At 45.9% G+C, this 18258-nt stretch overlaps 1 protein-coding gene across 1 annotated transcript in view; it reads right to left on the bottom strand.

Annotated features, from left to right (window-relative positions):
* Positions 1–3116: 3116 nt before the first annotated feature.
* The window catches only part of LOC134909762 (cystatin-like), a 52706-nt gene continuing 37564 nt past the window's right edge, over positions 3117–18258 (bottom strand). Inside the window, exons 2-3 of the mRNA XM_063917009.1 lie at positions 3939–4052; positions 3117–3380 (exon numbers count right to left, since the gene is read on the bottom strand). Coding sequence (XP_063773079.1) covers positions 3303–3380; positions 3939–4052 — 192 coding nt within the window. The 3' untranslated portion in view covers positions 3117–3302. The remainder of the gene's footprint in view (positions 3381–3938; positions 4053–18258) is intronic.

Below are 18258 nucleotides of genomic sequence, written 5' to 3'. Positions count from 1 at the left end.
TTTTGAGATGTAGGCCATGCACCTAGCTGCCCTCCTTTGTACAGTCTCTATTGTATTACTATCCATCAGGAGATATGGCCTGTGTCGAAGTCAAAAATATTACATACACACCACATACAAACTCCAAACAGTTGGGTCTCTGTTCGTGCGTTTTGCGCATATACGGTAGAAGCCACAAAGACATATACAACATATTCATACAACACATAGACAAAACATGTTTAGCATCATTATGTATTAAATTATATACAGGTTGAGTATCCCTTATCCAAAATGCTTGGGACCAGAGGTATTTTGGACATCGGATTTTTCCGTATTTTGGAATAATTGCATACCATAATGAAATATCATGGCGATGGGACCCAAGTCTAAGCACAGAATGCATTTGTTTCATATACACCTTCTAGACACAGCCTGAAGGTCATTTTAGTCAATATTTTTAATAAATTTGTGCATTAAACAATGTGGGGGAGGCAGATATAACATGTGTAGAGAGTGTAAGATGTGGGTGGGTTATTTTATTTCTGTGCAGGGAAAATACTGGCTGCTTTATTTTTGCACAGCAAATTAGATTGCAGATTGAACACACCCCACCCAAATCTAACTCTCTCTACACATGTTATATCTGCCTCCCCTGCAGTGCACATGGTTTTGCCCAATTGCTACCAAAAATCCTGCTGCGATCAACTTGGAATTACCCCCAATGTGTGTGTACATTCACACAATTAATTTATGTTTCATATACACCTTATACACACAGCCTGAAGGTAATTTAATACAATATTTTTAATAACTGTGTATTAAACAAAGTTTGTGTACATTGAGCCATCAAAAAACAAAGGTTTCACTATCTCACTCTCACTCAAAAAAAGTCCGTATTTCGGAATATTCTGTATTTCGGAATATTTGGATATGGGATACTCAACCTGTAATAGAGTTTAACATCAGATATATATGTATTATTGGAACGGAACAAGTTAAACATATCATGCTTAGTGTCAAAATGATCAGGAGAATGGGTGTGTTAATTTGATAGCTATGGTTAGATTATAGCAACGATTAGTTATGATTAAAATGTATGAATATGAAGCCACATTCTAAAGTGAACAAAAGAATCTCCTGAAAGACAGCATGGCTAATCCCTATAATGGCTTCTTCAAGACTGGACGTTGCTTGCATATGAACTGACCAATGACACATCATGAATGAGAGATCTCCCTCTCCTGGACCAGTAACAGAAGACTCAGTCCCAGACATGTACCTCCCCCAATACACAGTATATAGGTATTTCCCTTCACCCAGGAAGCTCTGTTTCGTTGCTGTTGGTGCAGATTCTAAAATGGAGACGACTGTTCACTGAGCATGGGACAGGGTGATGTATGCTGGCTGTAACGGATTCTTTTGTAACTACAACTGCTTCTTGTGTAATTGTAACTCTGTAACTAATATATATTACAGGTTGAATATCCCTTATCCAAAATGCTTGGGACCAGAGGTATTTTGGATATGGGATTTTTCCGTATTTTGGAATAATTGCATACCATAATGAGATATCATGGTGATGGGACCTAAATCTAAGCACAGAATGCATTTATGTTACATATACACCTTATACACACAGCCTGAAGGTAATTTTAGCCAATATTTTTTATAACTTTGTGCATTAAACAAAGTGTGTCTACATTCACACAATTCATTTATGTTTCATATACACCTTATACACACAGCCTGAAGGTCATTTAATACAATTTTTTTAATAACTTTGTGTATTAAACAAAGTTTGTGTACATTGAGCCATCAAAAAACAAAGGTTTCACTATCTCACTCAAAAAAGTCCGTATTTCGGAATATTTGGATATGGGATACTCAACCTGTATAACTGAATGATATACTGTACATGTTATATTGTATGCATACCCTTTTAATATCAAATATATACATCTCTGAGCGTTGGACCTCAGCCAATGTGTGCGTGTACTTGCTTTCTCTTAAGGGATGTAGTGTTTGCGAAGTACAGCGCACTTTTATCGTATATGGTACTAAGATGCGCCCGCAGCATATATTAAACGCTGGCATTTCAAATGTTTATAGAGAAATAATTAGAAATTTACACCTCCAGAACTGAACACAGTATTCCAGATGAGGCCATACCAATGACCTATACAGTGGCATTACTACTTCTTTCTGCTGCCGATTCCTCTCCCAATGCAGCCAAGCATCTGACTAGCCTTAACCATTGCTTTGATACATTGCTTACCTGCCTTTAAGTCACCTGAAAGTGTCACCAAGATCCCATTCCTCCTCAATAGTTTACAGTATAGTGCCATTAATACTACATTTAGCCTGATTTGAAACCCAAGTGCATGATTTTGCATTTTCGGCAAAAAACTGTAGTTGCCACGCTCCTGACCATTCCTCTGGTCTACCTTGATCATCATTCATTTGTTTTACCTTCTCCTGGTGTATCTACCTTGTTGCATAATTTTGTGTCATCTGCAAAAAGGCATACTTTCCCTTCAATACCATTTGCATTGTCACCAACAAAGATATTAAAAGCACTGGTCCAAGTACAGACCCCTGGGGTTCTCCACTGGTAACTTTTCTATCCTTCAACCAAGATATTATAGATTCAACCATCTTAAAATCCAGTCCCAAGCTTTCAAGTTTATTTAACAGTCTGTGACGTGGCACAGTGTCAGATACCTTACTAAATTCTAGCTAAGGTACATCTCTAGCCCCCTTAATCTATTACTTTTGTCCCCCAGTCAAAAATATTTGTTCGACATGATCTCACCATAGTAAATCCATGCTATTTGGGATCCTGTAAGTTGCTGGACGTGATATTCTGCTTGTTTAAGCACCAATTACAAGGCATAGTTGTACCTTGTAAATGATTGCTGGTTTAAAACAAAAACGTCTGCCTTCAGCCAGCAACCTGCACCTTCGGCTGACTCCGGCATTACATCCCCCCGCTGTATTTATGAATTTAAGATATATAATTGCGTTTATTTAGGGTCCATGTTATAGCATAATACAGTCCAACTTGTTTTCTGTGTTGTATAAGTGTCATCATCGAAAATGCACTTGCAGTCCAATGAAGAACCACACGACAAAGATTTATTTTTGTAAATGAAATATACTGAATGTATTTTATTATTAGAATTAATACATTGGACTATTTTGTAAGTTATCCAAGCAGACTGTCAATATTAAAAACTAGAAGCACATAGCAGTGTTAGTAGTTTGCTATGTTGTAAAACATTATTCAAATTCTGAAGGCCTATAGTACGCCAAGTAGCAAGTTATTCACATTTCATTTTAATCAGCTGAGTACTGTCCTTCCAGGGAACATGGTTCACTTCAAAGATGCAATTTTGTTTCTATAAGAAATAAACAAATTGGTTAGCATTTACATTTTTAATAGACTATATGTTATTATGTATGCAGAAGTAAAATGTATGGCCTGATGCAGAGTTGAAAGCACGTCCGACGTAATTGCACCTGCACTGCATGCATGGTACCATGCGTATGCATCTCTGTGACTTTATCATTCCCATCCGTACGTTTGGTTTCATAGCAGTCATCACTTATCAAGGTACACTTGCAGCTCCCTCTGTGCAGCAAAAGAAATGTCTGAAAACAGACATAAGAAGCAAGCACAACTATGCACATACCCTCACTTAACTTGCTTATGTGCGATCGCTCCATTACCACCAATTATGCCTCAATTGGAAATGCATCTCCGGATCGCACTAAATTGTGTATACTCGTATCCAGAGCATATGCAGTGTGAAACATGCCACAGTCACAAAACTAGCGTTCAACTCTCCATCAGTCCTTTAGTGTCTTGTGAAAAAAAAAATATATATAGTAAGAGTGAATTTAAACTACAGTGACATTTATTTATTTATTTACTACACAAATATATTGTATAATACCTTTGCAATGGTGGGATCTGTATGGAGTGCACAGGTAGTCAAGTCTGTGGTTGGCTTTCTACACAGTGTTCGAATCATTTCCACATCCAGAGTGTATGAAATCCCAGATACAAGCTTAATTGAAAAAAAATGAAATCAAAATGAGATATAGAAAATGACACTTGTTTACTTACAGCTCTAATATTCTACAAGTACAGTACATGGCTGTACAATTGGCAGCCCTCCAAAGGCGTTAATGTACTCGGTGCCTGTTATATTGGTTCTATGTAAACTTTTGATATTTTAGCAGGAAAGTCTATGGAAACTGTATTTGCAATTTAAAACTTTCTGGGGATACTTAATATTTTAAAGGTATTTCAGAGGATTTTCCACAAAATACTTTTAATATTATTTACTTATTAACAGTTTCTTATATAGCGCAGCATATTCCGTTGCGCTATACAATTGGAATAATAGGATTTTAATTACCTACCGGTAAATCCTTTTCTTGCAGTCCGTAGAGGATGCTGGGTTCCATTTAGTACCATGGGGTATAGACGGGTCCTTTGGGAGCCACTGGCACTTTAAGAGTTTAATAGTGTGGGCTGGCCCCTCCCTCTATGCCCCACCTACCAGACTCAGTCTAGAACTGTGCCCGAGGAGACGGACATTCACACCAGCTCACACTTAACAAAAAGGAAAGCCAAGCTAACCAACTTGGAACAATTCAGCAATGGCTGAAACAACAATACTGAACCAAGTAACAATGCAGAAATACAAAGCACTGGGCAGGCGCCCAGCATCCTCTACAGACTACGAGAAAAGGATTTACCGGTAGGTAATTAAAACCCTATTTTCTCTTACGTCCTAGAGGATGCTGGGGTCCATTTAGTACCATGGGGATATACCAATGCTCCCAGTACGGGAGGGAGAGTGCTGAGGTTCCTGCAGAACAGATTGACCAAACTGTAGGTCCTCAGAGGCCAAAGTATCGAACTTGTAGAACTTAGCAAACGTGTTCGACACAGACCAAGTAGCTGCTCGGCAAAGCTGTAAAGCCGAGACACCCCGGGCAGCCGCCCAGGAAGAACCCACCCTACGAGTAGAGTGGGCCTTAACAGATTTTGGACACAGCAAGCCTGCCATTGAATAAGCATTCTGGATAGTAAACCTGATCCATTAAGAATGTCTGAACCTCAGGGAGGGCAGCCAATTGTTTCTGGAAGAAAATGGACAAGGCCGAAATCTGGACCTTTATGGAGCCCAAGCATAGGCCCACATCCAGACCTGCTTGCAGAAAGAGGAGAAACTGTCCCAGTTGAAACTCCACCATAGGAAACGTCTTGGATTCACACCAAGGCAGATACCTTTTTCCAAATCCGATGGTAATGCTTAGACGTAACCCCCTTCCTAGCTTGTATCAGCGTAGGAATGACCTTTTTCGGAATTCCCTTCCGAGCTAAGATCTGGCACTCAACCTCCATGCCGTCAAACATAGCTGCGGCAAGTCTTGATACGTATACGGCCCCTGTTGCAGAAAGTCCTCGCGAAGAGGAAGAGGCCTTGGATCCTCCAGCAGTAATTCCAGAAGATCCACATACCAAGCCCTCCTTGGCCAGTCCGGAGCAATGAGGATCGCCTGAACTCTTGTTCTTTTTATTAGTTTGATAATCCTTGGGATGAGTGGAAGTGGAGGGAACACATACACTGACTGGAGCACCCACGGAGTTACCAGTGCGTCCACCGCCACTGCCTGTGGGTCTGTCAACCTGGAACAGTACCTCCGAAGCTTCTTGTTGAGGCGAGAGGACATCATATCTACCTGAGGTACACCCCATCAGCTTGTTACCTCTGCGAACACCTCCGGGGTGGAGGCCACATTCTCCTGGATGGAGATCGTGTCTGCTGAGGAAGTCTGCTTCCCAGTTGTCCACTCCACTCCCGGAATGAAGATTGCTGATAGCGCCACCGCATGCTTTTCTGCCAAGAGGAGGATTCTTGTTAACTTTGACATTGCCGCTCTGCTCTTTGTTCCGCCCTGTCGGTTTATGTAGGACACTGTCGTTACATTGTCCGACTGAACCTGAATGGCTTGATCTTGCAGAAGATGTGCCGCTTGTAGAAGGCCGTTGTATAGGAAGGAAGCTACCATTGACTGGATCACCAACGCTTTCTCTACCGGTAGAAATACCCTCTGCACTTCCGTGTCGCGTATCATCCCCAGGAAGGGCAGTCTTTGTCGGCTCCAAATGTGACTTTGGAAGGTTCAGGATCCACCCATGATCCTGGAGGAGTTGAGAGAGCAATACTCTGCAACAACCTCTCCCTGGAAGATGCTTTTATCAGCAGATCGTCCAGATATGGAATTATGTTCACCCCTTGCCTGGTTTCTGTTCCTGAGAACCTGTTGGTGCAGGTTTTCTGGATTTTCCCCAACCACCCCTAAAGAAGGTGGAAGGGGATTTGGATTTTTTAAATTTTGCGGTCCAAAAGGACTGCAGGGTAGACGTAGGAGAAGATTTCCTAGTCGGTGGTGCTGCTGAGGGGAGAAAGGTTGACTTACCTGCAGTTGCCGTGGAGATCCACGCATCCAATGCGTCCCCAAACAGAGCCTGACCTGTGAAGGGTAGGTTCTCCACACTTTTCTTGGATTCTGCATCCGCAGTCCATTGGCGTAGCCAGAGTCCTCTGCGTGCAGAGACCGCCATGGAAGCAGCCCTTGCATTCAGCATGCCAAGATCCTTCATGGCCTCCACCATGAAGCCAGCAGAATCCTGTATGCAACGTAAAAACAAGTCAATGTCACTCCTATTCATAGTATCTAAGTCCTCTAGTAATGTGCCTGACCACTTTACTATGGCTTTAGAAATCCATGCACAAGCTATAGTGGGCCTTTAAAGCCACGCCTGTAGCAGTGTATAGTGAGTTGAGCGTAGTCTCAATCTTGCAGTCATCCGGCTCTTCTAAGGCGGTTGAACCAGGGACAGGTAAAACCACATTTATTACAACCTAGATACAGAAGCGTCTACTATAGGTGGGTTTTCCCAAGTCTTTCTATTCTATCCTCTTCAGGGAATGGAAAAGCAATGAGAATTCTTTTAGGGATCTGGAATTTTTTCTCTGGGTTTTCCCAGGATTTTTCAAATAAAGAGTTTAAATCCTTAGAAGCAGGGAAGGTAAGGGAGGATTTCTTATTTTCTGTAAAATAAAATTCCTCTACTTGTTCAGGTACCTTCTCAGAAATATATAAAACATCCTTAATGGCTTCAATCATTAGCTGCACCCCTTTAGCAAGGGATGCATCACCCCCTTGCATATCCGCATCACCGTCCCCTGTATCAGAGTCGGTATCAGTGTCAACTTGCATTATCTGGGCAATTGTACGTTTTTTCAGGTATGTAGGTGGGGTATTTGAGGAAGTAGTGGGAGCCGAATACTTCAAACCCTCTACAGATTTTCACAAAAACTACGTCTCTTTCTCATTATGTGACATCCTTGATGAAATCTGGGATATCATTCCCTTAAAGAATACACCCATGGGGGTTCGGATTCAGAAGGCTGGGAAAGCACATTGCAGTCCTGAGTACATGGAATAGACTCCTCAGGAGAAGATACACACTCTGCAGCACATGACACAGAGCCCTTAGACATGGTAATGTGGCTATATACACTTACACACACATACAGGAAAATGTCAGACAGTTTCCCCCAGAGTACCTTCAGAGAGTCACAGAGTATGAGCCGCCAGCCACACAGCGATGCTGTGGGCAGTTATTATGATAAACGCCCGGCGCTGACTAACTAACCTTAATAGGTTAATTAGTACTAACTACACTCTCCCCCCCCCCCCTGTCTATAACACCCTGGTACCGCAGAGGATAACTGGAGTTATGTAGGGGTCAGCGCTCCCCGTCAGCGTCCTGTTTCAGTGATCTGCAGGAGGAAAATGGCGCTGGTGAGTGCTGGATACGCTCTGAGAAGCCCCGCCCCCTGTAATGGCACGCGGCTTCCCGCACTATTAGATTATACTGGTGTGAGGTCTTTGATGCTAACAGCGGGATTAGCCCGTTAGCTGTATTTACCAGTCTTAGGGTGATCGCGCTGGCCCAGGACGCCCCTCAGCAGCGTCTACATATGCATGTTGCTGAGCCTTTATGGAGCGCAGCCTGTCAGAGCTGCGCTCCCACCCTTGTGCCGCCATTCCCGCCGATGACCAGCTAACCGGGCCGCCGGCGCTGTACTCACCACTCTTCTTTCTTCTGGCTCTGTTAGGGGCTGGCGGCCGTGCTACGGGAGTGAGCGGTCGCCTCGCGGGCTTGCGATCAGCACCCTCAGGAGCTCAGTTTCCTGTCAGCGGAGATAGAGAACCATTAACATCAAGAGTTGGTTTCTACTCCCCACCCCCCCCTAAGTCCCACGAAGCAGGGAGGCTGTTGCCAGCAGCCTTCCTGTACCTAAAAACTCTTAGAAAAAAATAAAACTAGAAAAACCCCTAGGAGCTCCCCTAGCTGTAACCGGCTCCTCCGGGCACATTTTCTAAACGGAGTCTGGTGGCTCCCAAAGGTCTATACCCCATGGTACTAAATGGACCCCAGCATCCTCTAGGACGTAAGAGAAAACAGTAATAGAATAAAACAAAATGGGTAATAACAGACAGACAGAGGTAGGAAGGCCATGCTTGTAAACTTACAATCTATAGGGAAATAGGTATTGATACACAAGGATAGGTGCTACTGGTCCAGCCAGGTTGCAAAGAATCTTAATGCGCTGTATGATATGGTTACCCGGAATACATACCTGATCCCGGCCACCAGTATGCTGGCAGCAGGGCTACCACTAGAAAGCATGGTGCCAGAGATCCATAGAACAATTCTTTCCCTATGTGTCTAATTCTGTTATTACAGAAAAGTTTTCAAGTTCCTCAGGTTGAGAACTAAACTATGTAGACAAAAATGATTGGAATCCTCCCCGAATTGGAGTGACAAGAGCGTTCTAGGCCGACTCAACCTTTTTCAGTGTCGCAGTTGGTCACTGTACTTAGGGGGTAATTCCAAGTTGATCGCAGCAGGAAAATTTGTAGCAGTTGGGCAAAACCATGTGCACTGCAGAAGGGGCAGATATAACATTTGCAGAGAGAGTTAGATTTGGGTGGGCTATTTTGTTTCTGTGCAGGGTAAATACTGGCTGCTTTATTTTTACACTGCAATTTAGATTGCAGTTTGAACTCACCACACCCAAATCTATCTCTCTCTGCACATGTTATATCTGCCTCCCCTGCAGTGCACATGGTTTTGCCAAACTGCTAAATATGTTCCTGCTGCGTTCAACTTGGAATTACCCCCTTAAGGCAGAATGGCACAACATACTGCCTTCTGTTGTCCAGGAACTTGTGGACAATTTGCCAATAAGGGTGTTTGCAGTAATCACAGCACGTGTTGGACATACAAAAGTACTGGCATCCATAAAATCTGAACTTTTTGCTGGCAGTGGCATGTTTACCTACATAGTGTGCTAATCTTGAAGTATACCCAAGTCATATCCACCATGACTTCACCAAACGGTGGCCCACCAGTGCAACCTCCGTGAATAAAACTAGAAATAAACAATAATGTGCTATTTAAACACAGAGCACTTCACATTAATAAAAAAAGGAAAATGACTGACAATTTCTGAAACATTTATCTGTAAAACACTTTGGGTTCAATTCAATTAGCCTGCTATACTTAACCATATGCTGTACCTGCACTGTAGGGTTCTTCCCTCTCCTAAGGGCAAATTTACTAAGGATCAGTTTTGCCATCAACAGCAATTCCATGGACATCACAGTTAATTTGCAGTCTAAAAAACAACAACTGTATTTACCAAGATTTGAGCGTCAATAGAAGTCCAATGGCCATGTCCATCGCATATTTTCTGTCTAAAACCCCCATCGGATTACATATTTACAATATAATTTAATGTCAATCTATGTCAGATTGTAAAGTACTAGCAGACATTCCCCATTTTGTCCTATGGAGAGTGACCCCCAAGTGACCTCTCATTCACGACGGGGCTCTAGGAGGAGCAGTAACATTTTATTGTTTTGCCAAAATTCAGGGATGCTACATGGACCGAAGTTAGCTTGAACACCGACACTTAGGGCAATATTCAATTGATATATTGCGTCCAATCTCCCATCTAAAGTGGCAGGAGATCGAGGGGCGATATTCAATTGTCCTCATTATTGCCCCTATCACACCCATAGCAGTTGGGTTCAGCCAAGTAAAGCGGCTATACCAGACTAAAGTCATGGACGCGATCACAAAAGGTACCATTTGGGGGTGAAAACAAGTGTGTGTGTGTGTGTGTGTGTGTGTGTGTGTGTGTGTGTGTGTGTGTAAAATAAGAAAACAACAAAACAACAAAAAACAATACTCTTCGTATGCCGTCCTTCATTTATTATTTTTCTTTACAGGTGGAGCATAATATTATTTCTCATATGTCCTAGAGGATGCTGGGGATGCTTCAAGAACCATGGGGTATAGACGGGATCCGCTGGAGACATGGGCACACTATAAGACTTTGAATGGGTGTGAACTGGCTCCTCCCTCCAGACTCCAGTTAGATTCTGTGCCCAGTGAGACTGGAACCACACTGGGGAGCTCTCCAGAGTTTCTCAGAAAAAAGACTTAGTTAGGTTTGTTATTTTCAGGGAGTCCTGCTGGCAACAGGCTCCCTGCATCGTGGGACTGAAGGGAGAGAAGCAGACCTACTTCTCTGAGTTCAAGGGCTCTGCTTCTTAGGCTACTGGACACCATTAGCTCCAGAGGGTTCGATCACTTGGTGCGCCTAGCTGCTTGTTCCCGGAGCCGCGCCGTCACCCCCCTCACAGAGCCAGAAGCCGGGTGAGTATAGGAAGATCAGAAGACTTCAGTGACGGCAGAAGATGGCATTTGAGGTACCGCGCAGCGGTCGCGCTGCGCGCCATGCTCCCACACATTACACGGCACTGCAGGGTGCATGGCGCAGGGGGGGCTCCCTGGGCAGCAATGGACCCTCAAATGGCACTGGCAAAAGTAAAAACAGTGCCTGGGCACTAGTTAAGGGACCCCCGCCAGTATAAATATAACATTTAAGCAGGACTGAAGCGCGCCATGTAGGGGGCTTGGCTTAGCCCTCACAGCTCTAACCAGCACCATTTTCTCTTCACAGAAGCTGCAAAGACGCTGGCCCTGACCTCCACACTGCTGTACAAGTAACAGGGTGCAAAACAGGGGCACACGTGATTTGGTGCAAAATTGTTTATATATAAAGCGCTAACAGGTCTGGGCAGTCTTTTTACTCGCTTCAGTACCAGGATAGGCGCTGGGTTGTGAGCTGGCAGAACTCCCTCTGTGTCTCTCTTACAGGCTCTGTTGTGGGTCTGTCTCCTATAGCCCCAGTGTGGTTGTGGGTGTTGGTACGTGTGTGTCGACATGTCTGAGTGCTCTACCCAGGAGGAGGCTGGAGTGGGGACAGAAAATACTGTGAGTGACCGTGTCGGCTCCGCCGACGGATGAGTGGGTAAATATGTTGAGTGTTTTAAATGCAAATGTGACTCGGTTGACCAAGAGATTTGATAGATCTGAGTCTAAGAACCAGACATGGAGGAAATCCATGGAGGATGCATTGTCACAAGCTCAGACCACTTCTGGGTCACAGAAACGTACATTTACCCAGATAGCCGATACGGATACCGACACAGACTGATTCCAGTGTCGACTATAGTGATGCCAGATTAAATCCAAAACTGGCTAAGAGCATTCAGTACATGATTGTGGCAATAAAAGAAGTATTGCATATAACAGAGGACCCTGCTGTCGCTGATACAAGGGTCTGTATGTATAAAGGAAAGAAACCTGAGGTAACGTTCCCTCCCTCTCATGAATTGAATGCGCTTTTTGAAAAGGCTTGGGAAAATTCTGACAAGAAGATACAGGTTCCCAAAAGAATTCCAGTGGCATATCCGTTTCCATTTGGGGACAGGGAAAAGTGGGAGTCAACCCACACGGTAGACAAAGCTTTATCGCGTCTATCCAAAAAGGTGGCGCTTCCGTCTCCTGACACGGCAGCCCTAAAAGATCCTGCGGATCGTAAGCAGGAAAATACTCTAAAATCCATTTATGTCACTACAGGGTCGCTACTCAGACCTGCCGTTGCTTCGGCATAAGTGAGTAGAGCTATTTAAAAATGGGCAGATAACTTGTCATCTGAGATGGATACCCTAGACAGGAATAGCATGCTTTTGACTCAGATGAGCAGCAGCTGGGAATATCAAAGTTGCAATGTTACCGATGTTCCAATGGTGACATTCCAATGTTCCAATATTTGAAAACATTTATTTTTATTTTTTTATAAAATCGTTTTGGATAAGTTTATATACATGTTCTTCACCCAATTCACTCATAATAAAAACAAATGACATTACAATTTTTAGAAAGAAAAAAATTAGCCGGTTAAGGAATGTATGGGTAAATGTATTATAGTGGCATGGATCGTGCCGCTATAACACTTCTTGCTTCACCTCATTGCCGAGGTGAAGCAGGAAGGGACATCGACAAGATGTATTAACAGCTTGTCTGCCAAAGCGGGGAAATGAAAACTCCCCCCTCCGTCGATGCCCCCTGAGCACACAGTGCATCAGCTCAGGGCTGACACGCTGTGTCTCCCTGCCCCCCGGCTCCACTGCGCATGCACGGAATCTCTCTACTCACGCAAGATCCCCTGCGCTGTCTGGAGCCGTCACCAGCCACAGCCAGAGACAGGTTTGTCCCTGCTGTAGCCTATAGGCATCGCCACCTGCAGCTGTCAAAATCAACAGCTGCAGGTGTCGACCGTTCATACATTGCCCCCTCATATCGGTCTGTTATCTTTTAGATAGCAGTGCCGCTATGGATGCGCCCCTGTCACTGTGCACACACCGCCGGTGTCTTACATGGGGAGAAGGGGTATCGGGTGTGGTTCATTGGGTCGACCCTAACTAGGTCAACAGTCATTAGCAGTGATCGCAAAAACGCGCTATAGCGCGTATTTTACCCCAGAATTGATGGTGGGGGACACACAAATAAAAAAACGCTGGGTCCCTCAGGACGCGCTGTGACCAGCAGCGCTGTCCTGTGCAGTCACTCAGGTCTCCACAACAGCGGGAGGAACTTGGAAGAGGCGGAGACCATGAAAAGTGTGATCTCCCGCCATCCCCTCATCCTCTGCTCCGCATGCCCCCCCTCCCCCACGAATAACGGCTGCAGGTGCCCTCCCTCTGCAAGTAGCATGGCTGTGACTCAACCGCTGCTCCCTGGCAGACAACTGGACACCCGCCCGGCTGACTCCGCTGCTGTATAGGTGGGGCAGTTCGGTCCCAGAACCCCCGGCTGGATGCCGCCACTGCTCTCCCCGCCGATTCCCCTCTTCTCCCTCCCCACCCAAGGCAGCCGCCCCTTCCGCGTTTTCCGCTCCCCCCTGGCGGCGGTGTAGGCCTCAAGCCAATCCCCGGACTATACCCCCCGGCTTGACTCCGCTGCTGCTGGCAGTATCCATGGAAGAGCCCGGAGTGCCTTTTTACAGGTATGCGGTGGGAGCCTGGTCCCTGGAGGGTGTTGGTATAGTGGTGCTCCGACCACTATACTGGTGGGGGGTTTCTGGCTGCACTCTCTCCTGCCTCTTTCCCTACTCCCTGGTGCCTCTCTCTGTCCCTGCTCTCTCTTTCCCTACTCCCTGGTGCCACTCTCTGTCCCTGCTCCCTGGTGCCTCTGTCTCTGTCCCTGCTCCCCGGTGCCTCTTTCTGTAGCTACTCCCTGCTGCCTCTCTCTGTCCCTACTCCCTGCTGCCATATAAAATGTGTATAACATGATCTACCTGGTGCAATGTGTATAAGGTGCTCTACGTGGCGAATGTGTGTAATGTGCTCCACCTGGTGAAATGTCTAGTTGCAGCTCTGGTGCAGAGTGTCCTGTATGCTACACAGCCCAGCAGTATTGCCTCCCCCCCCCCCCCTTGCACCACTTTTGTAGTGTCAAAGTCAATTCTGTTTTTATATTTGAATAATTAATAAGATTAATATGAACCTTCATTCCGATGGGAGCCCAATTTTTAAAAGTGAGGACCCACTTTTTTGGGGCTCAGTGCGATCACTGATTAGGTCGACCACTATTGGTCGACAATAAGTAGGTCGACACTTGAGATAGGTCGACATGGTTATGAGGTAGACACTGAAAATAAAGACATGGAAAAAGGTCAACATGATTTTTTTTTTTTTAAATGGTGCTTTCTTTGTAATGTGACCAGGAACCCCAATTAGTGCACAGTGTTCGCTCGTCATGCTTCGGGCAAGGTGCCTTGCTGCACTCGGCACAGGTTACCATTCCCAATCGTAGTCCAAGTGGATCGGAAAGAAAAAAAATAAGATTTTAAACCTACCGGTAAATCTTTTTCTCCTAGTCCGTAGAGGCTGCTGGGGACTCCGTAAGGACCATGGGGTATAGACGGGCTCCGCAGGAGACATGGGCACCTAAAAGAACTTTCTAGTATGGTGTGCACTGGCTCCTCCCTCTATGCCCCTCCTCCAGACCTCAGTTAGAGAACTGTGCCCAGAGGAGACGGACAGTACGAGGAAAGGATTTTGTTAATCTAAGGGCGAGATACATACCAGCCCACACCAATCATACCATATAACCTGGAATACACGCAACCAGTTAACAATATGAACAAAACAACAGTATCGGTCCAAGACCGATTCTAACTGTAACATAACCATTATGTAAGCAATAACTATATACAAGTCTTGCAGATTTTCCGCACTGGGACGGGCGCCCAGCATCCTCTACGGACTACGAGAAAAAGATTTACCGGTAGGTTTAAAATCTTATTTTCTCTTACGTCCTAGAGGATGCTGGGGACTCCGTAAGGACCATGGGGTTTATACCAAAGCTCCCAATCGGGCGGGAGAGTGCGGATGACTCTGCAGCACCGACTGAGCAAACATGAGGTCCTCATCAGCCAGGGTATCAAACTTGTAGAATTTAGCCAAAGTGTTTGACCCCGACCAAGTTGCTGCTCGGCAAAGCTGTAATGCCGAGATGCCCCGGGCAGCCGCCCAAGAAGAGCCCACCTTCCTAGTGGAATGGGCCTTTACTGAATGCGGTAACGGCAATCCAGCCGTAACATAAGCCTGCTGAATCGTGTTACAGATCCAGCGAGCAATCGTCTGCTTCGAAGCAGGCGCGCCAATCTTGTTGGCAGCATACAGGACAAACAATGCATCTGTTTTCCTAATTCTAGCCGTCCTGGCTACATAAATTTTTAAGGCCCTGACTACATCCAGGGACATGGAATCCTCCAAGTCACTCGTAGCCACAGGCACCACTATAGGTTGGTTCATATGAAACGAAGACACCACCTTAGGTAAAAATTGAGGACGAGTCCTTATATCCGCTCTATCCACATGAAAAATCAAGTAAGGGCTCTTGTAAGACAAGGCCGCCAATTCTGAGACACGCCTCGCAGATGCCAAGGCTAACAACATGACCACCTTCCAGGTGAGAAATTTCAACTCCACCAGTTTAAGGGGTTCAAACCAGTGTGATTTAAGGAACTGCAACACCACGTTCAGGTCCCATGGTGCCACTGGGGGCACAAAAGGAGGCTGGATGTGCAGCACTGCCTTTACAAACGTCTGGACTTCTGGGAGAGAAGCCAATTCCTTCTGAAAGAATATTGACAAGGCCGAAATCTGTACTTTAACAGAGCCTAACTTTAGGCCCATATCCACTCCTGTCTGTAGGAAGTGGAAAAAACGACCCAGATGGAAATCTTCCGTAGGAGCATTCTTGGTTTCACACCAAGAGACATATTTCCGCCAGATACGGTGATAATGTTTTGCCGTCACCTCCTTCCTAGCCTTTATTAGAGTAGGTATGACCTCCTCCGGAATACCCTTCTCCGCTAGGATCCGGCGTTAAACCGCCATGCCGTCAAACGTAACCTCGGTAAGTCTTGGAACATGCAGGGCCTCTGCTGTAACAGGTCTTCCCTTAGAGGAAGAGGCCAGGGATCTTCCGTGAGCATCTCCTGAAGATCTGAGTACCAGGCCCTTCGAGGCCAGTCTGGAACAATGAGTATTGTCTGTACTCTTTTTCGTCTTATGATTCTCAACACTTTTGTGATGAGGGGAAGAGGAGGAAACACATAGACCGACTGGAACACCCATGGCGTTACCAGAGCGTCTACTGCTATTGCCTGAGGGTCCCGGGACCTGGCACAATACTTCCGAAGCTTCTTGTTGAGGCGTGACGCCATCATGTCTATGTGGGGAACTCCCCAGAGACCCGTTATCTCTGCAAAGACTTCTTGATGAAGTCCCCACTCTCCTGGATGGAGATCGTGTCTGCTGAGGAAGTCTGCTTCCCAGTTGTCCACTCCCGGAATGAAGACAGCTGACAGAGCGCTTACGTGATTTTCCGCCCAGCGAAGAATCCTGGTGGCTTCCGCCATCGCGACTCTGCTTCTTGTCCCGCCTTGGCGGTTCACATGAGCTACTGCTGTGACATTGTCTGATTGAATCAGAACCCGTAGGTTGCGAAGAAGATTCTCCGCTTGTCGAAGGCCGTTGTATATGGCCCTTAGCTCCAACACGTTGATGTGTAGACAGGACTCCTGGTCTGACCACAGTCCCTGAAAATTTCTTTCTTGGGTGACTGCCCCCCATCCTCGGAGGCTCGCGTCCGTGGTTATCAGGATCCAGTCCTGAATGCCGAACCTGCGACCCTCTAAAAGGTGAGCACTCTGCAGCCAACATAGAAGAGACACCCTGGCCCTGGGGGACAGTGTTATTTTTTGATGTAATTGTAGATGGGACCCGGACCATTTGTCCAGAAGATCCCATTGAAACGTCCTTGCATGGAACCTGCCGAAGGGAATGGCCTCGTAAGTTGCCACCATTTTCCCCAGAACCCGAGTGCATTGATGAGCTGACACTCTTTTTGGCTTTAGTAGTACTTGGACCATGTTCTGGAGGTCCTGGACTTTTTCCAACGGGAGGAAAACTTTCTTTTGTTACATGTCCAGTATCATGCCTAGGAACGCTAGTCGAGTTGTCGGAACCAACTGTGACTTTGGTAGATTGAGAATCCACCCATGTTGCTGAAGCACTCTCAGAGAGTGACACGTTCTCCAGTAATTGCTCTCTTGATCTCGCTTTTATCAGGAGATCGTCCAAGTATGGGATAATTGTGACTCCCTGCTTGCTCAGGATCACCATCATTTCCGCCATTAACTTGGTGAAAATCCTTGGGGCCGTGGACAGCCCAAACGGCAACGTCTGAAACTGATTATGACAATCCTGTACCGCGAATCTCAGGAACTCCTGATGAGAGGGATATATGGGGACATGAAGGTAAGCATCCTTTATGTCCAGTGACACCATAAAATCCCCCCTTCCAGGCAGGCTATCACCGCTCGGAGCAATTCCATCTTGAATTTGAATCTTTTCAGGTACAGGTTCAGGGATTTTAGGTTTAAAATGGGCCTGACCGAACCATCCGGCTTCGGAACCACAAATAGGGTTGAATAATACCCTTTTTCCTGTTGGCTCAGGGGAACCCTGAAAATCACTCGCTGTTGACACAGCATTTGAATTACAGCTAGCACTACTTCCCGCTCTGGGGTAGAAGCTGGTAAGGCTGACTTGAAAAATCGGTGAGGGGGCACCTCTTCGAATTCCAGCTTGTAGCCCTGGGAGACTATTTCTATCACCCAAGGGTCCACGTCTGACTGAACCCAGACTTGGCTGAATAGTCGAAGGCGTGCCCCCACCTGTGCGGACTCCCGCAGGGGAGCCCCAGCGTCATGCGGTATACTTAGCGGAAGCCGGGGATGACTTCTGCTCTTGGGAACCAGCCGCAGCAGGTGTCCTCTTGCCTCTACCCTTACCTCTGGCGAGGAAAGAGGAGCCCCGACCTCTTCTGGATCTATGCGACCGAAAGGACTGCATCTGATATTGTGGGGGTTTCCTTTGCTGTTGGGGAACAAAAATAAGAATTTACTTACCGATAATTCTATTTCTCATAGTCCGAAGTGGATGCTGGGGACTCCGAAAGGACCATGGGGAATAGCGGCTCCGCAGGAGACTGGGCACAAAAGTAAAAGCTTTAGGACTACCTGGTGTGCACTGGCTCCTCCCCCTATGACCCTCCTCCAAGCCTCAGTTAGGATACTGTGCCCGGACGAGCGTACACAATAAGGAAGGATTTTGAATCCCGAGTAAGACTCATACCAGCCACACCAATCACACCGTACAACTTGTGATCTGAACCCAGTTAACAGCATG

This window comes from Pseudophryne corroboree, chromosome 4 (genome assembly GCF_028390025.1).
Source record: "Pseudophryne corroboree isolate aPseCor3 chromosome 4, aPseCor3.hap2, whole genome shotgun sequence".
Classification (NCBI taxonomy): domain Eukaryota; kingdom Metazoa; phylum Chordata; class Amphibia; order Anura; family Myobatrachidae; genus Pseudophryne; species Pseudophryne corroboree.
This window is presented reverse-complemented; position numbering and strand designations above follow the sequence as displayed.